The sequence below is a fragment of the Marmota flaviventris genome, chromosome 6 (genome assembly GCF_047511675.1).
Source record: "Marmota flaviventris isolate mMarFla1 chromosome 6, mMarFla1.hap1, whole genome shotgun sequence".
Taxonomy (NCBI): domain Eukaryota; kingdom Metazoa; phylum Chordata; class Mammalia; order Rodentia; family Sciuridae; genus Marmota; species Marmota flaviventris.
This window is the reverse complement of record NC_092503.1, coordinates 101,144,320-101,168,311: the sequence shown is the minus strand read 5'-3', so window position 1 is coordinate 101,168,311 and position 23,992 is coordinate 101,144,320. Positions and strand designations below refer to the sequence as shown.

At 36.6% G+C, this 23,992-nt stretch overlaps 1 protein-coding gene across 1 annotated transcript in view; it reads left to right on the top strand.

Annotated features, from left to right (window-relative positions):
• Positions 1–20,908, top strand: part of Fbxo9 (F-box protein 9) — a 40,695-nt gene extending 19,787 nt beyond the window's left edge. The window contains exons 8-13 of the mRNA XM_027938251.2: positions 13,940–14,058; positions 14,257–14,347; positions 15,304–15,399; positions 15,716–15,809; positions 17,380–17,531; positions 20,336–20,908. Coding sequence (XP_027794052.1) covers positions 13,940–14,058; positions 14,257–14,347; positions 15,304–15,399; positions 15,716–15,809; positions 17,380–17,531; positions 20,336–20,444 — 661 coding nt within the window. The 3' untranslated portion in view covers positions 20,445–20,908. The remainder of the gene's footprint in view (positions 1–13,939; positions 14,059–14,256; positions 14,348–15,303; positions 15,400–15,715; positions 15,810–17,379; positions 17,532–20,335) is intronic.
• Positions 20,909–23,992: the final 3,084 nt, after the last annotated feature.

Below are 23,992 nucleotides of genomic sequence, written 5' to 3'. Positions count from 1 at the left end.
CATGAACCCGTTTTTCATTTATATACCTTATTTTGAGAACTGTTTCAATCTTTTGCCTATTTCTAAATTGGGTTATTGTTTTCTTACTATCAGGTTGATTGAGTTACTTACATATTTTGTATGTTAATATCTTACCAGATATATAGTTTACAAATATTTTCTCCCATTCTGTAGGCTCTCTTCATCCTAATTATTTCCATTACTGTACAGAAGCTTTTTAATTTGTTATAATTCCGTTTGTTTATTTTTGGTTTTATTGCCTGTGCCTTTGAGGTTGTATCAAAAACTCTTATCCCTGATCCATGTCATGAGCTTATCATACACATATTTATTAGTTGTGTGATTTGGGGTCTTACTTTTAAATCTTTAGTCCACTTTGAGTTGGTTTTGTATATGTGTGAAATAAAGGTCTAATTCATTCTACTGCACATTTAATATTGTTTTCCCAACACCAATTATTGAAGAGACTATCTCTTCTTATGATTCTTTGTACTTCTGCAGTATCAGTTATAATGACTGTCTTTTCGTCTCTGATTTTGAGTCCTCTCTTTCCTTAGTCTATTGATTGGTTGGTTGATTTTTCTCATTTTAAAAATATCCTTTATTTTGTTGGGCTTATTTTCATATTTTACTGTTCTCTTTCATTTATTTCTGCTCTCACCTTTATGTTCTTCTGATTCTAGGTTGAGTTTTTTTCCTTTTTTTTTTTTTTTCAGTTCCTTGAGGTGCAATATTTAGAACTGCTTTTGCTGAATTCCATTGATTTGGGTATGTTGTGTTTTGTAAGACAAGTTGGTGTTCGGTGAACACCATAAGGTTTGTTTATCTGGGAAAGTCATTTTTTTGAAGAACTGCTTAGCTTGATACAGTATTGGTTGGCAAGTTTGTTTTGTTTGAATTTTTGTGTTTATTTACTTTTTAATTGATTCACAAAAATTAAAAAATTGTTCATATTAATGGAGTACCACATAATTAGTGTTCAATACACATATATATCACATAATATTCAAATAAGTTTAAACATTCTTACTTCCTCAAATATTGTTTCTTTACAGTGAAGACTTCTAAAATCCTTTCTTCCAATGTTTTGAAATGTACAGCATATTATTGGTATCTATAATTACCCTACTGTACAGTAGTGCACCCGAGCTTGCTCCTATCTTATAATTATTTAGTACCCTTTGATCAGCCTTTCCTCATTCCTCCTCCAGCTACTTTCCCCATCCTTTGGCAATCAACATTCTCCTAACTTCTATGAGATCAATTTTTTTTTTTTTATATATTTCACATAAGTGAGATTATGTGGTGCTTATCTTTCTGAGCCTGGCTTATTTCACTTAATAATGATTTATATTTTCATCCATGTTTGCTACAGATGACAGGATTTCCCATTTGTGGCTGAATAGCATTCCATTGTGTATATGTATCCTGTTTTCTTTATCCATTCATCAGTCAATGGACATTTAGGTTGTTTCCATTTCTTGGCTTTTATGAATAATGCTACAGGGAACATGGGAGTGCAGGTGTCTATTCAACATATTGATTTCATTTCCTTTGTATATATACCCAGTAGTGTGATTGCTGAATCATATGGTAGATCTATTTTTAATATTTTGAGGAACCACCATACTGATTTCCATAATGGCTATACCAATTTACATTCCCACCAACAGTGTTCAAGGGTTCTTTTTTTATCACATCCTCGCCAGCATTTGTTATACCTAGTCTTTGAAATTGGCCGTTCTTTAGTGGAATAAGGTAATAGCTCATTGTGGTTTTGATTTGCATTTCTGCTAATTACTGATGCTAAGCATTTTTTATGTACATATTGGCCATTTGTATTTTATGTCTATTGAGATTTATTACCCACTTTTTTGTTGTTGTTGTTGTTGGTACTGGGGATTAAACCCAGGCTACATCTTCAGCCCTTTTAATTTTTTTGAGACAGATCCTCTCTAAGTAGCAAGGCCTTGAACTTGGAATCCTCCTACTTTAGCATCCCAAATCTCTGATACAGGTGTATGCCACTGTGCTGGCCTATTACCCACTTTTAATTGGGTTATATTGAGTTTTTAGAGTCCCTTATACATTTTAGATATCAGCTTGTTGTCAAATATGTAGTCTGCAAATATTTTTTCCTACTCTATAGGATATTCCTTTATTTCTGTTCTATGTAGATTGTTACCTTTGCTGTGCAGAAATTCGTCAGTTTGATATAATCCCATTTGTCAATATTTGCTTTTGAGGTCTTGTCCAAAACATTCGTGCCCATTCCAACCTTCTGAAGTTTCTTCTATGTTTTCTTCTACTGTTTTCATAATTTCAGGTCTTACATTTAAGTCTTTAACCCATTTTGAATTGATTTTTGTAACTGGCTTCCTTAATCTTTATACAAAGAGCCAATTTTCCCAGCACCATTTACTGAAGAGGTTATCCTTTCTCCAGTGCATGTTCTTAGCCTCTTTGTCAAAAAATCAGTTGGCTAGAGATGCATGGGCTTCCTTTTAGGCCCTCTGTTCTGTTCTGTGTGTCTGACTTTATGCCAGTAGCATGGTGTTCTGATTACTAAAGCTCTGTAATGTTTTGAAGTCAGGTGATATACTGCCCCTTGCTATGTTCTTTTTACTAAGTATGATTTTAGCTATTCTGAGATTTTTGTGCTCTGTATAATTTTGGAATTGTTTTTTTTTCTAGTTCCTTGAAGAATGTCATTGGTGTTTTGATGGAGATTGCATTAGATCTGTACATTTTTAATTGTTTTGTTTTTTAGCTTCATAGTAATATGAATGGCTTACCCATTCAGAGCATTCTGAATTTGTTTGTATAATTACTCTTAACCAGTGAGTTTTCTTCTTTCTTAGTAGTATCTGTTTCAGTTTGAAGAACTTCCTTTAGCATTTCTTATGGAATAGGTTTGGTGGAGATATATTCGCTCAGCTTTTGTTTAGGAATGTCTTTATTCCTCTTTCATTCCTAAAGGATATCTTTCTTTTCTGGGTACAGTATTTTTGGTTGACAAGTTTTTTCCTTCAGTACTCATGCCACTTTCTCCTGGCCTGTAAACTTTCTACTGAGAAGTCTGCTGTCAGGAGAATTGTAATACCACGTGATTATTTTTTCTGTCATTTACCTTTGAGAGCTTGATTGTAAACTGTCTTGGGGTAGATTGGCTTAAATTTTTCTGGTAACCTTTCACTTTTCTGTATAAGGATATTTGTATCCTCTAGGTTTGGAAAGTTTTCTCTTATAATTTTAATAAGTTTTCTATCCCTTTGACATCCTCAAGCCCTTCTTGAACCCAAATTACCTGAATATTTATTCTTTTAGTACTGTCCTAAATTCCATAAACTTTCTTGCTCCTTTCTTTTTTCCTTCAACTTTATGTTTTCAAATAGTCTGTCTTCAAGCTAATTCTTTCCTTTGTTTGATCTATCCTGCTATTGATTCTTAGGCTATGTTTTTAATTTGCTGAGTATATTTTGTAGATCAAGGATTTTTTTAGAATTTAAAAAAAAACAGCTTTATTGAGATACAATTGATTGCATCTATTTAAAGTGTGAAATTTGATGAGATTTTATTATTGATTCTTTTTATTTATATATAAAAAGGATACATTTTAACATAATCACAAAAGCACAGAACATAGTTTACTAGATACAGTCTCCAACACTTCTCTCCTCCCCTCCTCTACCCCCTGTTCACTTCCCTCTACTGATCTTCTACAATTTATTTACAGTTTTTTTAAATTAGTGTCTTATGTATATACTTGATATCGGGATTCACTGTGCTATATTCATATATTTACATATGAAAGTTCAGTCGGATTCATTCCACTTGTTCTTTTCTTTTCCCATCCCTCCTTCCTCCCTCTTAATCCCGTTTACCTACTCTACTGATCTTTCCTCTATTTTGATGAAATTCCCTCTCCCTTTTCTTTCTCCTTGTCCTCGCTTTATTTTGGATTGGCTTCTGTATATCAGAGAAAATATTCAACCTTTGACTTTTTGAGACTGGCTTGTTTCACTTACTATGATAGTTTCCAGTTTCTTCCATTTACTGGCAAATGCAGTAATTTCATTCTTCTTTATGACTAATACTCCATTGTGTATATACACCACATTTTCTTTATCCATTCATCCGTTGAAGAGTATCTAGTTTGGTTCCATAGTTGGCTATTATGAATTGTGCTGCTATAAACATTGTGAATTGCTGCATCACTGTGGTATGCTGATTTTTAGATCTTTTGTATATATATTGGGAGTAGGATAGCTGGGTGATATGGTGGTTCCATTTCTGGTTCTATGAGGAACATCCATATTGCTTTCCAGAGTGGTTGCATGAAGTTGCAGTCCCACCAACAGTGTATGAATGTATCCTTTTCTCTACTGCCAACATTTATTATTTGTATTCTTGATAATTATCATTCTGACTAGAATGAGATGTAATCTCAATGTAGTTTTGATTTACATTTCTCTAATTGCTAGAGATATTGAACATTTTTTCAAATATTTGTTGACAATTTGTATTCTTTTGAGAAGTTTCTCTTTAGTTCTTTTGCCCATTTATTGATTGGGTTTCTTGGTGTTTGTTTTTAGTGTTAAGTTTTTTGAGTTCTGTGTATATTCTAAATATTGATGCTCTGAGGAGCAAGTGGCAAAGATGATCTCCCATTCTCTCTTCATGTTCTCAATTGTTTTCTTTGCTGTGAAGACGCTTTTTAATTTGATGACATCCTACTTATTGATTTTATTCTTGTGCATTAGGAATGTTAAGAAAATCAGTTATTAAGTCAGTAGGTTCCTGTGCCACCATTTTGGAAGGTTGGGCATATATTTTCTTCTAGCAGTTGCAGAGCTTCTGGTCTAATTCCTAGGTTTTTTATCCACTTTCAGATGATTTTTGTGCTGAGTGAGAAATAAGCATCAAATTTTATTCTTCTACATATGGATTTCCAGTTTTTCTCAGCACCATTTGTTTAAAAGGCTATCTTTTCTCCAAAGTTATGTTTTTGGTACCTTTGTCTAGTATGGAATAACTGTATTTCTGTGGGTTTGTCTCTGTGTTTTCTGTTCTGTTCCATTGGTCTTCATGTCTCTTTGGGTGCCAGTACCGTGGTGTTTTTGTTACTATTGCTCTGTTGTATAATTTGAGCTCCATTATTGTGATGCCTTCAACTTCACTTTTCTCACCAAGGATGGCTTTGGCTATTGAATCTCTTATTTTTCCAAATGAATTTCAGCACTCTTTTTCTTTTTTTTTTTTCCTTTTAAAATATTTATTTTTTAGTTTTAGGTGGACACAATATCTCTATCTTATTTCTATATGGTGCTGAGAATCAAACCCAGTGCCTCATGCATGCTAGGCGAGCGCGCTACCACTTGAGACACATCCCCAGCCCCTCAGCACTACTTTTTCTAGTTCCGTGAAGAATGTCATTCAAATTTTGTGGGGATTGTGTTGAATCTATATAGTGTTTTTGGTAATTGACAATATTAATTCTGCCTATCCAAGAACATAGGAGGTCTTTCCTCTCTTCTAAGGTATTCAGTTTCTTTCTTTAGTGTTCAAAAGTTTTCATTGTAGAGGTCTTTTACCCTTTTGTTAGGTTGATTCCCAAGGTTTGTTGTTGTTGTTGTTGTTGTTATTGTTTGTTTTTTTCATTTTGTTTTGTTTTCAGATTATTGTGAATGGGATAGTTTTCCCAATTTCTGTTCAACCGATTCATTATTGGAGTATAGGAACATAAGTGTTATCTTGTATCCTCTACTTTGCTGAATTTATTTATCATCTCTAAAAATCTTCTGGTGGCATTTTTAGTCTTCTAGATATAGGATCATGTTACCAGCAAACAGATAATTTGTGCTCTTCTTTTCCTATTTGTATCCCTTTAATTTCCTTCTCTTGCCTTATTGCTCTGGCTAGAGTTTCAAGGACTATGTTGAATAGGAGTGTTGAAAGTGGGCATCCTTGTTTTGTTCCTGTTTTTAAAGGAAATGCTTTCAGTTTTTCTCCATTCAGTGTAATTGGCCTTGGGTTTGTCACATATGGCCTTTACAATATTGAGACAAGTTTCTTCTATCCCTCATTTTTCCAGTGTTTTAAACATGAATGGGTGCTATACTTTGTCAAAGACTTTTTCTATTGATTTACATATGTTGAACCAACCTTGTATCCCTGGGATGAAACCCACTTGATCATGGTGCACTATCCTTTTAATGTGTTTTTGTATGTGGTTTACCAATATTAAGAAATTTTGTATCTATGTTCATGAAGGATATTGACCTGAAATTTTTTTCTTGATATGTTTTAGTTGAGTTTTGGTATGAGGGTGATACTGGTTTTGTAGAATGATTAGCAGTGTTCCCTCTTTTCTATTTCATGGAATAATTTGAGAGGTATTGATATTAGTTTTTTAAGTTCTGGTACAACTCAACTGAGAATCCATCCAGTTCTGGGCATTTCTGTTTTGGAAGGCTTTTGATAGCTGCTTCATTTCCATTACTTGATAATGATTTGTTTAAGTTTTCTGTAGCCTCATGGTTCAATTTGGGTAGGTCATATGTCTCTAGGAATTTGTCAATATCTTCAAGATTTTTTAGCTTATTGAAGTGCAAATTTTCAAAATAGTTTCTGGTAATCCTCTGGATTTCAGTAGTGACTGTCATGATACTTCATCTCTACTTTTGTTAATTTTCTCTATTTTGGTTAGTTTGACTAAGGGGTTTTCAGACTTGTTTATGCTTTCAAAAATGAACTCTTCATTTTATTGATCTTTTGTATTGTTTTTTATTCTCAATTCCATTAATTTCTGATGTGATTTTTATTATTTCCTGTCTTTTGCTGATTTGGGTGTTTGTTCCTTTTCTGGGGCCATGTTAGGTTATTTATTTGACATCTTTCTAATATTTTAATGTATAAACTCAGTGTTATAAACTTTCCTCTTAGCACTGCCTTCCTACTGTCCCAGAGATTTTGATGTTTCATCACTATTCTCATTAATTTCTAAGAACATTCTTATTTTTCCCCTGACTTCTTCTGGTATCTATTTATCATCTAAAAGTGTATTGGGGGGTGCAGGTACCTGGAAATTGAACCCAGGGATGCTCAACCACTGAACTACATCTCCAGCCCTTCTCTATTTTTATTTTGAGACAAGACCTCACTAAGTTGCTTAGGGCCTCACTAAGTTGCTGAGACTGGTTTTGAACTTGCAGCCTCAGCCTCCTGAGCTTCTGGGATTACAGGTGTGCACCACCATGCCCAGCCAAAAGTGTATTATTTAATCTCCAGGTGTTAAGAGAATTTTCTGTTTTGTATCTTACCATTGATTTCTCCTTTCATTCTGTTATGATCTGATAGAGTGAAGGTATTATCTCCATTTTTTTCATATTTGCTAAGATTTGTTTTGTAACCTAAAATATATCTGTTTCCTAAAATATTTCATATGTTGCTGAGAAGAAAATGAATTAAATCATTGATGGATGAAATGTTCTTTATATGTCTGTTAGGTCCAGATTATTGTATTTTTTAGTTTAGTAGAATCTTTAGTTTATGTCTGGAAGATCTATGTTGTGATGATAGAGGTCTGTTAAAGTCACCTGACATTATTTTATTGTGGTCTGTTTGATTCTTAGTTTTGAGAAGGATTTGTTGTATATATATAGATGTACCATTGTTTGGGGCATAAATATTTACTATCTACTTTGTCTGGTAAAAGAGTAGCTACCCTTGCTTGTTTTCAAGTTCCTTTTGCATTGTATGTCTTTTCTCATCCTTCACTTTCAGACTGTGGATGTCTGTGCCTGTGAGTTGATAAACAATATTGTTAAGTCTTGTTTTTTAATCCAATCTGTCAATATATGTCTTTTGATTAAAGAGCTTAGACCATTTACATCCAGTATTGTTATGCAGAGATGCTACTTATTTGTGCCATTTGATGTATTTCTAAGTTGGACTTTATTCTCCTTTAATTGACTATTCATCACTTTTTTTTTTTTTAATTACTTCATGAAATATTTGAGTATGTTTTGTAGTACAGTCTTCCTGGTTATGAATTCTTGTAGCTTCAGTTTATCATGGAAGGTTATTTCATCTTAAATTCTGAAGCTAGCTTTTGCCTAGGTATAGTATTCTTAGTTGGCATTCATTTTCTTTCAGAGCAAAGTATATGTTATTTCAAACCCTCCTGGTGTTTAGGGTCTGGGTTGAGAAATCAGTTGAAATCTGCATTGGTTTACCTCTAAATGTGACCAGGTGCTTTTCTCTTGCAGTTGTTAAAATTCTATCCTTATTCTGTATGTTAGGCATTTTTATTATTATGTGTCTTAGAGTAGATCTGTTGTGATTTTATATATTTGGAGTCCTAAATGCTTTTTATATCTGAATTTCCATCTCATTCTTAAGGTTTGGAAAAATTTCAGATATTATTTCATTGAAAAGATTGTGTATCCCATTATTTTGTATTTCAGAGCCTTCATCTATCCCAATAAGTCTTAAATTTGGCTTGTTTGTTTGTTTTTGTATCGGGGATTGAACCCAGGGGCACTTAATCATTGAGCATGTCCTTAGCCCTTTTTATTTTCTTTTTTGAGATGGGGTTTCCTAAGTTGCTTAGGGCCACCAAGTTGTTGAGACTGACTTTGGATTTGTAATCCTCTTACCTCAGCCTCTCAAGATGCTGGGATTATAGAGACATGATATGATGCCTGGCATAAATTTGGCCCCTTGATGTTATCCCAGATTTCTTGAATATTCTGGTCATAGTCTCTTAACATCTTTTCTTTATGGTTGGCTTTATTTTCAAGATTATATACCTGAAAATCTGTCTTCAAAATTGTCTAATTTATAGGTGATGCTTTCCATTGAATTTTTAATTGGCTTTATTTGAGTCTTTTATTTCCAGAATTTCTGTTTGATTCTCAGAATCTCTCTTCATTGAAAGTGATCTTTCACTTCCTTATTTTCTCTCTAATTTTATTGTTTACATCTTCTTTTAGCTTATACAACATTTTAATTATGAACTTTCTAAATTCTTTCTCTGACATTTCCTCCACTGTGTTGTCAATGGAGTCAGTTGTTGAAGCATTATTGGCTCTCAATTTTACCTATCTCCTGGAATAGTTATCACTTCTACTCTGTGAATTTCTTTCTCTTAAGAGCCCTAGGTTGGGTGAATATCCATCTATTGATGTTTTAAGTCAGTGTGTGACCACTGCTTGATCCATTATCAGCACCACTTTGAGAGGTGCCACTGAACCCTATTTACTACAATCACTTGAGAGCCAAGCCTCATATTGTTCAAACTTAGGAAAACCAAAAAGCTTGTTGATACTGTTCTCCCAGTTCCTCAAATCCAGGTATAAACTTTGTAGTAAAGTTCTGGGGTAGGTTGAAAAATAAGTTATTAAATTTAGCAAAATTGCTATAACATTAAATGAGGACTAAAAGGAGAAAAGAAGAAAGATTGGGCAAAAAAGAGAGAAAGAAAATATAGAAAAGAATAATGTACACCAAAGTAGAAAGGAGAAATGAATGGTGGCTGTTTGTGGTAGTAGCAGATAATATAAGAGGACAAATAAACAAAGATAGAAAGGTTGATTCCAATTAATGCTTTAAATAATTAGAGAAGATGCATTCAGCCAGGCACTGTGGAGCATGCCTTTCATCCCAGCAACTTGGGAGGCTGAGGCAGAAGGATCACAAGTTCAAGGTCAATGTCAGCAACTTAGCAAGGTGCAAGCAACTTAGCAAGACCCTGTCTCAAAAAGTAAAAAGGGCTGGGAATGTAGCTCAGAGGTAAAGTGTCCCTGTTTTCAACCAAAAAAAAAAAAAAAGAAGAAGAAGATATACAATCAAATGGGTTAAAGATAAATTGCAATATTGGCCTTTAGGGTAATAACTGTCAATCAAGTTAGAGAATGATATATGTGATCTCAGTTGACATTAGAGTTATTTATAATAAACCATGCAAAGGTGAAGAAAATTCTTGTTGAATCTTGGTTTGGATTTCATTTGACATTTAGCAGGTGTCCATCATTCTTTGACTGTGGATCCCTCCAGAGTTGCTAGGGCACAGGAGTCACTTCCCTAGTTCCTATGGACTACCCACCAACTGGTTCTGGTTTGCCACCTCAGGGGCCTGCAGCTGACTACTCGGAGGGTGCAGTGTTTTGTCTGTTGTGTGCGGGAATTCAGGATGCAGGCTATCATATGTGGACCATCCCTGTGCTCCTACATCATGGGTGTGGTCACCCATGCTTCCAAGCCGTCTCATACCCTTGAGCTCACAGCCTGCTAAGATTAGCAGTAACACTGGAGTAGGGCAGTGGCCCACATTGCTATGGGCTGCCTATTGCTGAGGTAGATTTGTGGCCCAAGACCACTGCAATTTGTCACAAGTGATGCCAGCTGGAATAGCAATCTGATGGACTAGGGCTATGTGTCTTACCCATGCATTAGAACTATTCCACAGGTTCCATTCACAAGAAGGCCTAAGGATAAGGGACCATTAGGATCTGCTGAGTATCAGGTTTTAAATTATCCAGTACTGAGATCCAGGGCAAACTCTTGTGCTTACTGAACTGTCCTATCCCCAGCATGTGGGGTCTTACACCATGCTATGCGTTGTTGAAGGCAGACTTCTCCAATCCAGGCTGATGGTAAGATGGGTTGTGCCTGAGTCTCACATCCACAAGGACCTGAATAGCTCAAGGGTGCACTAGGGCCCATGCCACAGCTGGCAGTGATGCCGGCCAAAGCATAGTTCATCCCACTTGGATGCAGGTCTTTGCTTTGTGCTGGAGTAGTGCTCCCCTTCTGGAGCACTGGCCTGGTGATAACTGTGCTACCTGGGGTTGGAGAGATGGGTAGTGGAAATAACCCCTTGTCTGTCAAGGCTGGTGTTGAGCTTGGTTGTACTTAAGTCTCCCAGCTGCAAGTAGCCTGCACTGGGTGTGCCTGTGGTCCATTCTAAGGCTGGAACTGATGTAGGGCAAAACTCAAGTGTATTACTGGCACACAGGTCTCCACCAAGCTCCAGGGCTGTTCTAGAGTCTCCATCTGTGAGGTGTGGCCTGTGTATAAGGCCTTCAGTTTCTACCCCAGTGTTTGGTATCACCTCAGCAGGACTGGTACTAGACTCCAAGGCTCTCTGCTAGCTTTTGTACCCTACTTTCCAGTGAGTAAAGTCTTGTCTCCTCTTTATTGCCTAAGGAAAAGTGGTAGCGGGAGTTGGCCTCCTGGCCTAACTCAGTTCCATAGGCTCAGTCCTGGGTGTTGTCCTGACAGTAGGGGTTGGGTTTTTGCCCAGCCTAGGTTTCACCATGGCAGGCCTGGTACTAGATTTTAAGTTCAAGGCCTGGACTTAATTCTCTCTCCATGTAGAGCTGCTTGGAGTTGGCAGGTGTGACAAGGGCATCTCTTTTCCTTCTTCGATGCTTTTTTTCCATTTTGTTATACTGCAGGCACCTGATTTTCTTAGCACTTGAAGGTAGTTTGGTGCATAAGTAGCTGTGAACAGTTTGGTATTTCTATAGAAAGAGATTACAGGAAAATCTTAATTCAAGTGTCATCTTGTTATGCCCCCTTTTTAAATTGAAACGTACTTCTTTACAATGTATATTATAGTAACCCAATATATGTATGTATACAGTGTACCTCAATCAAATTGGGGTAATAAGCACTTCCATCTCCTCAAATATAAATTATTTTTATGTGCTGGGAATTTCATATTTCTAGTCATTTTTAAATAGCATAAATCATTTTTTAACCAGTCGTCACTCTGCTGTGCTATAGAAAACCAGAACTGATGGCACCTAAGGCAGGGTGGAATCTTGCCATGGGTGTTGTAGCAGCTCGGGGATTCTGGAGGGTAGGGGACATCCAATGTGAGTTCCCTTTTAGGAGATGGGCAGCCACTCTTAGCCAGCTTCCCAGATTGTACTTAAAGCTTGTAAGGACCATGGAAGTTTGCAGTTAGGATGCCAGTCTCCTGGTACGATGGCAGTTGCTGGTATTTCCTGCTTCCCTTTTATTAGCAGCGTGGAGCTCCTCGGACCGGACACTAGGATTGAAGTTGTGATTTACTTTGTTCTTTTCTCCATGTTGCCTTTCTAATTCTCCTTGCTGTTTAGAGTTCTCATCACTTCCTTGCTCATTTCCAGAGTTCTTCTATAATCACTCTCCTTGAAATATAGGTTTTCCTTGATTGCCCTGGTTCTCTGTGGTAGAGTTGCATGCAGAGCACCTCTCTTTAGCCATGTTGGATCCTTCATCTTCAACTGGCAGGTTGTTGGTTTTGTTTTTGTTTTTGTTTTTTTTTTTCCTTTTAGCACTCGAACTATATTGTCCTACATTCTCTTGGTCTTTAAAGTTTCTGTTGAGACGTCTGCTGCGAGGCATATTGAAACTTCCTTACAAGTCATTTGCTTTTTTTTTCTTTCTTTCCTTTTATTTTTTTTTCTGATTTCAGTATCCTCTTTTTGATCTTTAACAGTTTGATTATGATATGTCATGAAAGAGTCTTATTTGGATTTGTATCTGATTGGAATTTTTTGAACTTCACATACCTGGATATTTATCTTTCTCTAGGTTTGGAAAGTTGTCTACTGTTATTTCTTTAAATAAGGTCTTTACCAGGGCTGAGGATGTCGCTGAGTGGAAGAGCACTTGCCTGGTACATGCAAGGCTCTGGATTCAATCGTCAGCAAAGAAAAAGAAGGAAAGAAAAGCTTTCTATTCTTTTTTCATTCTTTGAGCACCACTAATTACTACGTTTGCTCTTTTGATACTATCCCATAAGTTTCCTGACCTACCTTCATTCTTTTCTTTTTTCCTCTTCTTGACTGTTCAAATAACCTATCTTCACAAATTCTTTTGCTTGATCACTTCTTCTGTTGATGCTCTGTTGAATTGTGTCATTCATTGTATTTTTCAGCTCAGGATTTCAGATTTTTTTCATTCAATTTCTGTTAAATTTATCAGAGTCCTGTCCTACCATCTTGATCTGCCCTCTCTCCCACAGTGATCTCTTTTTGGGGGGGTACAAAATAAGGACTCTTTACCACTGAGCCATTTTAATTTTTCATTTTGAGATGGGGTCTTGCTAGGTTGCTCATGCTGGGCTTGAACTTGTGATCCTCCTGCCATAACCTCCCAAGTCTCTGGGATTAGGCATGCACCACCATGCCTGACATTCCCACAGTGATCTTTTATTTATTTATTTATTTTTATTTTTTTGCTATTGATGGACCTTTATTTTATTTATGTGTATATGGTGCTGAGAATCGAACCCAGTGCCTCACACATGCTAGGCAAGCACTCTACCACTGAGCCACAACCCCAACCCCACCACAGTGATCTTTTAAAAGCATAAATCATGCATAAAATGCTCCATTGGCTTCCATCTTGTATAAATAGTCACTCCCTGCTATAAGGTACTTACCTCATCTGTTCCTTACTACCTGTTAGATTATGTAGTCTCTTCTCACCTTGCTGCAGCCACATGCTACTTCTGACTCTTAGCTGAGCCCACAGGTCACCCTTTGGCCTCTGAGCCTTGTACTTATTGTGGCTGCTGCCCAGCATACTCTTTCCCATCCCGGCAATACCTTCCCAGAGACCTCTCCCAGCCATTTTCTCTGAAGTAGTCTGTTTCCTCAACACATTATCATTCCTGTCCACTTATTCTACTTTGTCAATTGAATTTTTGTACTGAGTATACTGCCTGAAAGTTTTCTCTCTCATTTTACTTTTTACTTTCTTATCATTAAAGGAACAGAGCCTTTCCCTTGCCTTTTATTCTCTCCCTTGGAACTGTGCCATGCAGGTGCTTAATAAATACTTGTTGAAAAAAGGATAGTTGATAGCAGAAATTTTTACGGCTACCTATAGGTTACCTTTTTATATTTGATGTTGTCCTTTTTTTTTTTTTTAAACCTAGAGACCCTGAAATATGGCGTCTGGCCTGCCTGAAAGTGTGGGGCAGAAGCTGTATTAAACTTGTTCCTTACTCATCATGGAGAGAGATGTTTTTAGAACGGCCTCGTGTTCGATTTGATGGTAAGTTGGACCCTAGAACCCAGGAGAAATAATGATATGTGATGTATTTGATAATTACATGATTTTAATTTTCTGTAATAAATATAAGTACTATGAGCATATTTAAAGGAAACAATAAAAATAAAGCTGGATATGTGTTATGATTGTAACTTTTAAAGTTTTATTTATGTGCTTTTAAAATTTTTTTGTTGTTAATAGGCGTGTATATCAGTAAAACTACATATATTCGTCAAGGGGAACAGTCTCTTGATGGTTTCTATAGAGCCTGGCACCAAGTGGAATATTACAGGTACAACTGTAGTAAACTGAGTGAGTGGAAAATTCTCTCTCCAAGTATTAGCTCAATAGTTATTTGGTCTGCTCTTTGTCACATTTGGTTTATCCACAAAAGCCCCTTGGTGTTTTTATTCAGTGTTATGACATAAAAACTGCACTCAAACCAAAAGTTTAATGTAAATTATGTAATTCCTTCTGGCCTCTAAATATATTTTCAAGCTCTCCTTTTCTTTTGTCATGGCTTTACCTATTTACTTTTTCAAATAGCTTTTTTTTTAATTTAAAATTTTTTTGTTGTCAGTGGATCTTTATTTTATTTATTTATATGTGGTGCTGAGAATCGAACCCAGTGCCTCACATATTCTAGGCAAGTGCTCTGCCACTGAGCCACAATCCCAGCCCTCAAATAGCTTTTTATCTAGCCATAGTTATTCACAGTTCACCAAATATTACTGTCATTGAGAAATAGATGTATGTATTAATTATCAGATTTTACTTTTTGTGTGACATTAATTAGTGCTTTAGAAAAGCAAAGAACTTTAATAAAAGAGCAATATTTCATTTTTATTCAGTGAGTGAAATTAAGTTTACCAGTTCCCCCTAAGGGAAATGGGAAAAAAACAAAACCAACTGGACTAACAGATTGTCCATCAAATTTTGCTTCAGTGATATTTTTTCAGTTTTTTGGCCCATGGTATTTCAGTTTTGGTTTCAAAACCATGAACAGGTTTAGATACTGAAAAATAAGGACTTGTTTTATGCTTTGTGTGTATAGTATGCTTTGATTTTTTAATTTTCCTTTTTCTTTTTTTTTTTAATATTTTGTAGTTGTAGATGGACACAATACCTTTATTTTATTTACTTATTTTTATGTGGTGTTGAGGATCAAACCCAGTGCCTCACACATGCTAGGCAAGTACTCTGTCACTGAGCCACAACCCCAGCCTGGTGATTTTTCTTTTTATGTAGATACATAAGATTCTTTCCTGATGGCCATGTGATGATGTTGACAACCCCTGAAGAGCCTCAGTCCATTGTTCCGCGTCTAAGAACTAGGAATACCAGGTAGTATTTTTTTATAACTTTCTATGCAGTTCACATTTTCAGGTTCATGTAAGCTAGTGCTTACATTAATATTGGATTATTAATCCTGGATAATCAGAAAAGCAATCATGGGGGTGGGGAAGACAGTTGTGAAAATACCAGGGCCTCTTCCAAGAGAATATACTTTAGTAGGTTTGGGGGGACTTGGAATCAAGGTTCACTTATAACCTGATTGTCTTTAGGCAAGTTGAGTAAATGCTATTGTAATTCATAACTTCCTAGATTACTTAAATACTCACAGTAACTGATAAATAAAGTGTTGTTTTTTATTTTTTAGAACCGATGCAATTCTGCTGGGTCATTATCGCTTGTCACAAGATACAGACAATCAGACCAAAGTATTTGCTGTAATAACTAAGAAAAAAGAAGAAGTGAGTATGCAAGGTGGAATTGAGAATTTTCATTTAACTATTCATTCAAGCATTCTCAGAATAAAGTGCTGTTTTATTATACTACTTCACAAAATATATGGCAACTTAAAGTATCTGAGGGGAGCTGGAGAGTTTCCTTTTTTTAGTCTAGTGATTTTATACATGAAAGGTAAAGCCAAAATCTCCTGTGAAAAAATTAAACCTGAATATATTTTCTGTCTCTTCTCACTTTGAATCATAGAGGTTTTTTCTTTCTAAGTTAGCCATATAGTAAATATAAAGGTATCTTGGAGAGAATTTCAGTTTCTACTAGAAATCTGCTTTCCTTCCTCCTGTTCTTGCAGAAAAAAAAAAAAAAATGCTAAGCAAATGTGATTACTGATATATTCTGTATTCTAGAGTACTTTAAATTCTCTTAACAGATTGAAGACCTAATTTTTTTTTTTAATTTTTTATTGTTGGCTGTTCAAAACATTACATAGTTCTTGATATATCATATTTCACAATTTGATTCAAGTGGGTTATGAACTCCCATTTTTACCCCGTATACAGATTGCAGAATCACATCAGTTACACATCCATTGATTTACATGTTGCCATACTAGTGTCTGTTGTGCTCCGCTGCCTTTCCTATCCTCTACTATCCCCCCTCCCCTAGACCTAATTTTTTATACAACTTTCTCCTTATGTATTTTTTTAAATCCTGGTTAAAAAACATAATGTGTATGTAAGAAATCAGTTGGTAGGTAAGTAGAATAAGTATTTGCCTATTGCCTTTGTAAATAGTAGGTTTCGAAAGGAATTTGTTGTATGAAATCCCTCTTCTCTAGCCTCATGTATCAAAATAGGGCAGCATTTCATCTGTGAGTCCTCTCTGCTTGTAACCACCTGTCACTAGCTTCTCTGCCTCCCTGAGAATGCAGGGCAGCAGTCTAAGGAACAGAGATAACTGCTTTGACTACAACCAAGAGTGTTCTGAGGTCAAAATTGGGAATTATAAGACTCTAGTTGAGTAGGCTCTGTCTAATATAAGTGTTTAGGAAATACCATGAAGATTGTCAGTTTTCTTTTATAATGAAACCATTCACAGTGTTTCCATTTTTGTGCTTTAGCGTTTACAAAAGTGTGATTTAATGAACCTTGTCACATCTATTTCTCCATTAAGTTTTACTCTGCACTTTTTCTGCAGCTTGTACCAGTTTATCATATTCTAATAAAATATTCCTAGTGTTTTTTAGTAGAAGGAAGTACTAGGTTTAAGGGATGGTAGTTTAACATTGGTTAATTTGTTTGACCTCTCTGGATCTTCTTTTCTTCAGCCATTAGTAGAAATAATGCAGTCATGTTTAACACATGGAGTTATTATGATGATGGGGGAAACCTTATATTTTTAGAGTGCCTGCCATTTTTCAAAGAACTTGTACACTTTTATATAAGTGATGCCCAAGACAGCTCTCTATTTTGTGCAAATATTGTTACTTCCAGTGTTACTCTTACATAATATATCACATAAATGTTTATATACAAGTGTAATAGCTTTGTTATTGCTCATGCACCTTTTCTTTTACAGAAACCACTTGACTACAAATATAGATATTTTCGTCGTGTCCCTGTACAAGAAGCAGATCACAGTTTTCATGTGGGGCTACAGCTGTGTTCCAGTGGCCACCAGAGGTTCAACAAACTCATCTGGATCCATCATTCTTGTCACATTACCTACAAGTAGGTGAATGCAATAAAAAGTACCAAAATTAGCATAAATGTATAGTTAATATCCAGCTCAGGAAACTCTTAAATGTTTTCAATTTGCGTAACAAAGCAAAACCACAATGTAATACTACTGCAAACCAAAAAAAAGGCCAAAATTAAAAAGGCTAAGCCTAAGTGAAGAAGTAGAGCATGCAGAGCACTCTCACAGTGAATTGGTACTACCATCACGGAAATGAAATTGGCATTTTATTACTTACTTATTCATTGACATACTCAAGGCACTTTTAAATTTCCAGATCATTTTTACTCTCCTACAGTTCAGTATTATTTTTTAGAATTCCTTAAGATGAATCAATGGAAATAAAATGAAAAATAATAAGATTTCATGTACTTCAAAGTCAAACATAGTAGGTGACTTGTGTTTAAAGGTCCTTATGAGGTAGGATTTAACCTGTATGGAATAATCAATGAACTGAAGGATGTGTGTGAAAAAGGAGCAGTACAAAAATAAGTTAAATAAAACAAAGGAATTGGAAGTGAAATACCAACTCATGTTGATAAATTAAATTTAGCAGTGGTAGATTTGAAAGAATATCTGTATATGACTAAGGATTCACCATTCAGATTGAATCAAAAATCCTGAAAGTTTGCAATCTTGACATATTATTGAAAACTTTCCTCGTTACATTTCCACCTTACAAATGACTTTTCCCTACTTATTTGGATAAGCTCTGACAACTGAGAATATTTTTCTTTGTATACCTTAGCTACCAGTCCTTTTTGCTTCTGTTTGTAATTTGGTGCAAAGAAAGAAAAGCCATTAAGTAGAACCAAGCTAATACTTATTAGCTATATTTCATGCTTGACCCATAGAAAACTGGGACTAGGTATTTTAGTTTGTTTGTTTTGTTCTGGTTATTGATTGTTTTGATAGTATTGAGGATTAAATACAGGGCCACTTTACCACTGAGCTACATCCTCAGTCCTTTTGAGATAGGGTCTTGCTTGAAGCTGGCTTCAAACTTGCAGTCCTCCTGCCTCTGCCTCTAAAGTAGCTGAGATTGTAGGCAAGTGCCACTGCACTCACTAGGATCTGTTTTTAGGACAAAAAGGATATTATAATAGATGTTGTTTGAAGCTACTAGTGATCACATTGATTTACTTTAATATTTGCAAAATCACTTAAATTTTCTGCTTATGTCTCTTTTTAGTGGGAACAGTGTAATAAAAGGCTGTGGTAGCATAATTTATCATCTGCTTTTCTTCTTCTTCACCTGTTATTTTTCCATTGTGGAAGCAAGTATTTTGTTCTAGGAATATAATTTATTTTGAAACATATTTTAACAAGAGTTTTAAATTATCTATATGTATCTTAGAAATTCTCTTAGGAATATTTAGGAATATGTTTGAAGGACATAATAAAAGTACCACATTGTAGGGTACAGTAGCATATACCTATAATCCCAACTACTTATGAGGCTCAGGCAGGAGAATCCCAAGTTTGAAGTGAACTTGGGCAATTGAGTGAGACCCTTTCTTAAGATAAAATGAAAAAGGCTGGGGTTATAGCTCAGTGATAGAACAATTGCCTAGCATGCATGAGACTCTCAGTTCCATCCACTGCACCACACACACAAAAAAAAACCAAACCATTTTAAGATTGCCAAATACCAAAAACAACCTGAATCTCCAAAAGAAGAATTAAATAAATTATTCAGACAGGCAGTATAATGTAGAGGAAACAGGATTACTGTTTTACTTTTTCATTACTGTGAGACCAAAATACCTCATAAGAACAACTTAGAGGAGAAAAAGTTTATTTGGGGCTCATGTCTCAGTCCATAGACAGCCAACTTCATTGCTCTGGGCCTGAGGTGCAGCAGCACATCATGGTGGAAGTGCCCAGAGGAGTAATGATGGAGTCAAAAAGCAGAGAGAGGAAGGGGCCTCTGAATGAACAACCTTTCTATGCCATGCCCCCAGTGACCAAACTCTCCAGTCAGACCCCCACCTATCTGCAGGTAGCACCCAGTCCATTCAAACAAGGACAGAATGATTATGTTGCAGCTCTCACAATCCAATCATTTTACCTCTAGACATTCCTGTATTAACAGGAGTTTTGGGGGAACACCTTCTCTCCAAACCATAATAATGATGGAGTATGATCCCTCCATAGACAGGTGCTTGGGAAAAGCATGAGAAGTACTTCATATGGGTGGTAGAACAATTAGTAACCTTTATACTTTCCTAAATTTTCTAAATGTTCTACAGTGTGCCTAAGTTACTTAGAACTTACTGAGATAAATTAAAAATTAAAAAGTTAATGATGAATAAAATAAACTCACCCCTACAAACACAGAAGGTTTCTAAAGGAGTTGGAATTTTCCTGTTAGTCAGCTTTTCATCACTATGAGAAATAACTGAGGAGGAAAGATTTATGTTTCAGAGGTTATCAGTCCATGGTGGGACAGCTCCATTGCCTTGGGCTGAGGTAAGGCAGGGGAAGATTGCTCTCCTCTCGGCAGCCAGGAAGCAGAGAAAGAGAAAAAGGAAGGTTCCAGAGACAAGAAATTTCCTTCCAGGACATGCTTCTAACTAGGCCTCACCTCCTATAGTTTCTGTCACCCTCTTAATGCCATCAGATTGTTCATCAGTGAGTTAACCCACTGATGAGCTCAGACCTCTCATAATTTCAGTCACTTTCCACAAGCTCCACCTTTGAACATTGCTGCATTGGTGACCAAGCCTTCAACAAATGAGCCTTTGGAGATGTTCCGATCCATACCAGTACTAATAATTTTGTGTTTTCTTTCCAGATCAACTGGTGAGACTGCAGTCAGTGCTTTTGAGATTGACAAGATGTACACCCCCTTGTTCTTTGCCAGAGTAAGGAGTTATACTGCTTTCTCGGAAAGACCACTGTAGAGCCTCAAGTCCAGTCCCATCACTGTTGCATGAATAAAAGTATATAGTGCAAAAGAGCACCTAAGTTATAAATGTACATTTATATATATGGAATTGGAACTTATTTTAAATTTTTGGAATTCTTTTAAGAAGAGTATAAATTGATTATTTTTTTTATTTAAAGGGATAGTTGATTCTTGGGGTGTTTTGTTTTGAAATTATAAGTTGTTTGAGCAAATTTATGTTATGAACAACCTTAATAGAGGTTTTAATCGTGTCCTTTTTCAAGCAAATTTCCATCACATAAATTGTCTTCTGCCTGATCATTTTAATATCTAATTGCATCAGGAGAGAGCTTTACCGAATAAGTATTTTATTTCCTGCATGACATAGTGTCTTTGCACTAAGGCTCAAAGTGTGAAAACTTGTTCTGGATTTGTTTGAAACTGTTGAACCAATAAAGATAAATGTTTCTTTCAAGGAAATATATTTCACTAAAAATGTGAGATTATTTAATAAATAGTCCTAGGATAGCCAGCAAAGACTTAAAAAACACTGCCTTATTTCAATATTCATCTTTATATTTAGTTGAAACTATGTTCTGACTTCATCCACGTACTATACAAGTGTGTGTCAAAGAGTGAATCCCTAAGGACTGGAACTCTTCAACAAGCTCATCTGACTCAAATCTGCTTCCAAATTCATATTGACATTAAAAAAAAAAAGTTCCCACAATTCAGTATGAGGCATTTTAGAGAGCTCATATGTTAAGACTGATTGTGTCCCTGGGTTTTCATCCCCATCATCAATTTTCAAGTTATAAAAGAAAAAAAAAAAAAAAAAAAAAAAAACACATGCCTAAGATAAGGCAGATTTCCATGGTATGACTTTTTTTTTTTTTTTTGAGACAGGGTCTAAGTTGTTGAGTCTGGCCTTGAACTTGGATCTTCCTGCCTCAGTAAGATTACAGATGTGCTCCACATGACTATTTTTGATAAATTAATAGAACATATGATTGGCCCATAGTCATATAGCTAAAAAAAATATATTCTTAAGGAAAGTGGAATTTGAAAAGTCTGATGTTTTGTAGTTTGTTCCTGGATCAGGTTATCTGTTCCAGGTAATGGACACTGAGTTCAAACAGGGATACTTTTGCAAATGCTAAACCAACTTTCTCTTATTTAGTTTAGAGGTAGAAACAGTAACTTTTTACAAAGTAGATTCTCTCTATACAATATTTTTTTAAAATACCAGAGCAACATACATTTATTTTGAGAAAATGAGAATGCACAAAGAACAAAAAGACAGGCAGTGGAGCAAACAGAAACTAGAAACCCAGATCTGTGAGTTTGTAGCTAGGTCTGCGTGGGCCTGTCTGAGCCTAGCAAGAGCTTGATTGGGCCAAGCAAACCCTGGAAAGTCAGAAAGGAGCATTTTTCCCAGGAGAACAGGTTAGAAAGGCTGGAGAGATACCCATTCTCCCCAGCCCTATGAGTCCTGCAGCCTTGAGGGGATGAAAGGGCTGGCTGTAGCAGGTCAGGAGACTAGAAGGTTGGGTGTGAGGGTACTTGGCTCTTGGCTTGCCCACCAGGCCCACCAGCTCTGTCCCTGGCTCCCACCCCAGTCTACAACACCCACTGGATCAGAGACATGCCAGGTGCTGCACCAGTCTAGCACTCAACTTGGGCCCTCCGGACCTTGAGTCCCCAGTCTCCCAACCCTCAGACCTTGGACCACAGCTCAGCCTACTAGGCCCACAGCTTCACCATTGGCCCATAGCCCTGCAAGCCAGGCTGCCACCTGGCTGCCAGGCCTATCTGGCCCAGCACACATCTTTGCCACTAGTCCACAGGACCTAGCATCTGCCCCTGATCCACCTGGCCCAGGCCAGCTAGGCCCCTAGGTCATGGCCAGTTGTGTCATTGCCCAGCTGCAGCCCAGCTTGCTTAACACACCAATCCACTACTAGGCCCATCTACCCCAGCTAATGGCTTCACCATTTGTCCTACCCAAACTGATGTCCCAAGAAGGGAAATTGGGAAGTCTTAAACCCCCACCTTCAACTCGATGAGCAACAAAATAAAAAGGAAGGACTCGGCAACCCACATATTGATGCTTAGACCATACCTCAAGAAGAAACAAAAATAAAATCAGCTGGGCATAGTGAACATATACTCACTGACTGTTTTGTCCATGATAGTGGAAATGACTCCTTAATTTCTTAGCATTTCACCAAGATTTTTCCTTTTTTGTTGTTGTTTTGTTTTCCTTTTTGTTTTTGGTTTCTATATTGAGTTTTTTATTTGGATGTGTACTGATTGATTCAAACACTTCTGTACATACACATACTTGTTTCTCCTCTTTTCTAGCCCCCCACCCCCTTTTTTTTCTTTTTCTGAAGATGTTATTTTCCCATGCTCTTTATTTTGAGGGTTAGGGTTTTTGATTATCATATTTTGTTTTGTATTGTCTTTGCCACTACTCTAACTCCCTTTCTCCCTCTCTTTTTTCTGTTGCTGACACCTAAATTCCATTTTCTCTCTTTTCTTTTATATTCTACTTTTTCTTCCCCTTTCACATTAACAACATATTCTAAGTTACCACTATATCTGCCCTATTCATCCTTTGAAATTGTAAACAATTTTCTGATCTCTTCTTCTTTCCTCATCCTCAACTCTATCCTTAACACCTCATAATACTAATTGATGTATATAATGTCTGCCCCTACCACCAATGTCACAGCAATAATTAATACAGCAGAAGTCAGACAACACCTATTGTTTGATTTTGAGCCAAACATAATTCATGACTCTATTGTTTTTACTCATGGAAATGTTGATCCTACTGTTCCTACATAGTGTACCAGTTAACAGTAGACATCAAAATAGCATCTAAGTACCTGTCTACTGCTTTATATTGTTTGCATAGACTGCCGCAGTCTGGCTGGGCATAATCAGGAGCCACTTGTCAAAAGAAACTAACTTTATTTTTAGAACCACACACGCCAAACAAAACAGCCTCTCAGGAAAAACCCTCAGAGCCCCAACTGCCACCACCGGCTTTCCACAAGCCTCTCTCTCTCACAAGCCTCTCTCCACCTCCCACAATCCTCCTGCTCTTGAGGCCGATTGGCTGGGTCACATGGGCGGAGCCAAAAAAGCCCCCCAATGAGCAGCTCCGTGGTCTGAAAGGGCAGGGAAACAGCCCAATGAGCATCACCGCAGAGGAGCCAATCAGCTAGATGTTGCTGGGGCCGCTGTGAGCCAATCATCAGCCGGCAGCTGGAAGTTTGCTGGAGCCCCTTCGGCTGTGGCTCTCAACAATAGACTGTTGCTCTTATTGCCCCACCCCATCTGTAAGGTACCAGTAATATAGAGGGATCCTATAAACTCATAAAGTAGAAACTCTACAGCATCAGATCTATCCACATAGTTGGGCAGACCCACAAACAATATGAAAAAGCAAGAGAACAAACCATCCCAAACAACACAGAATACCTCAAGGATAGACTCCATTGATACCACAATGGAGGAAATGTCAAGACCTGAAATCAGAAAGTTCATGCTTAA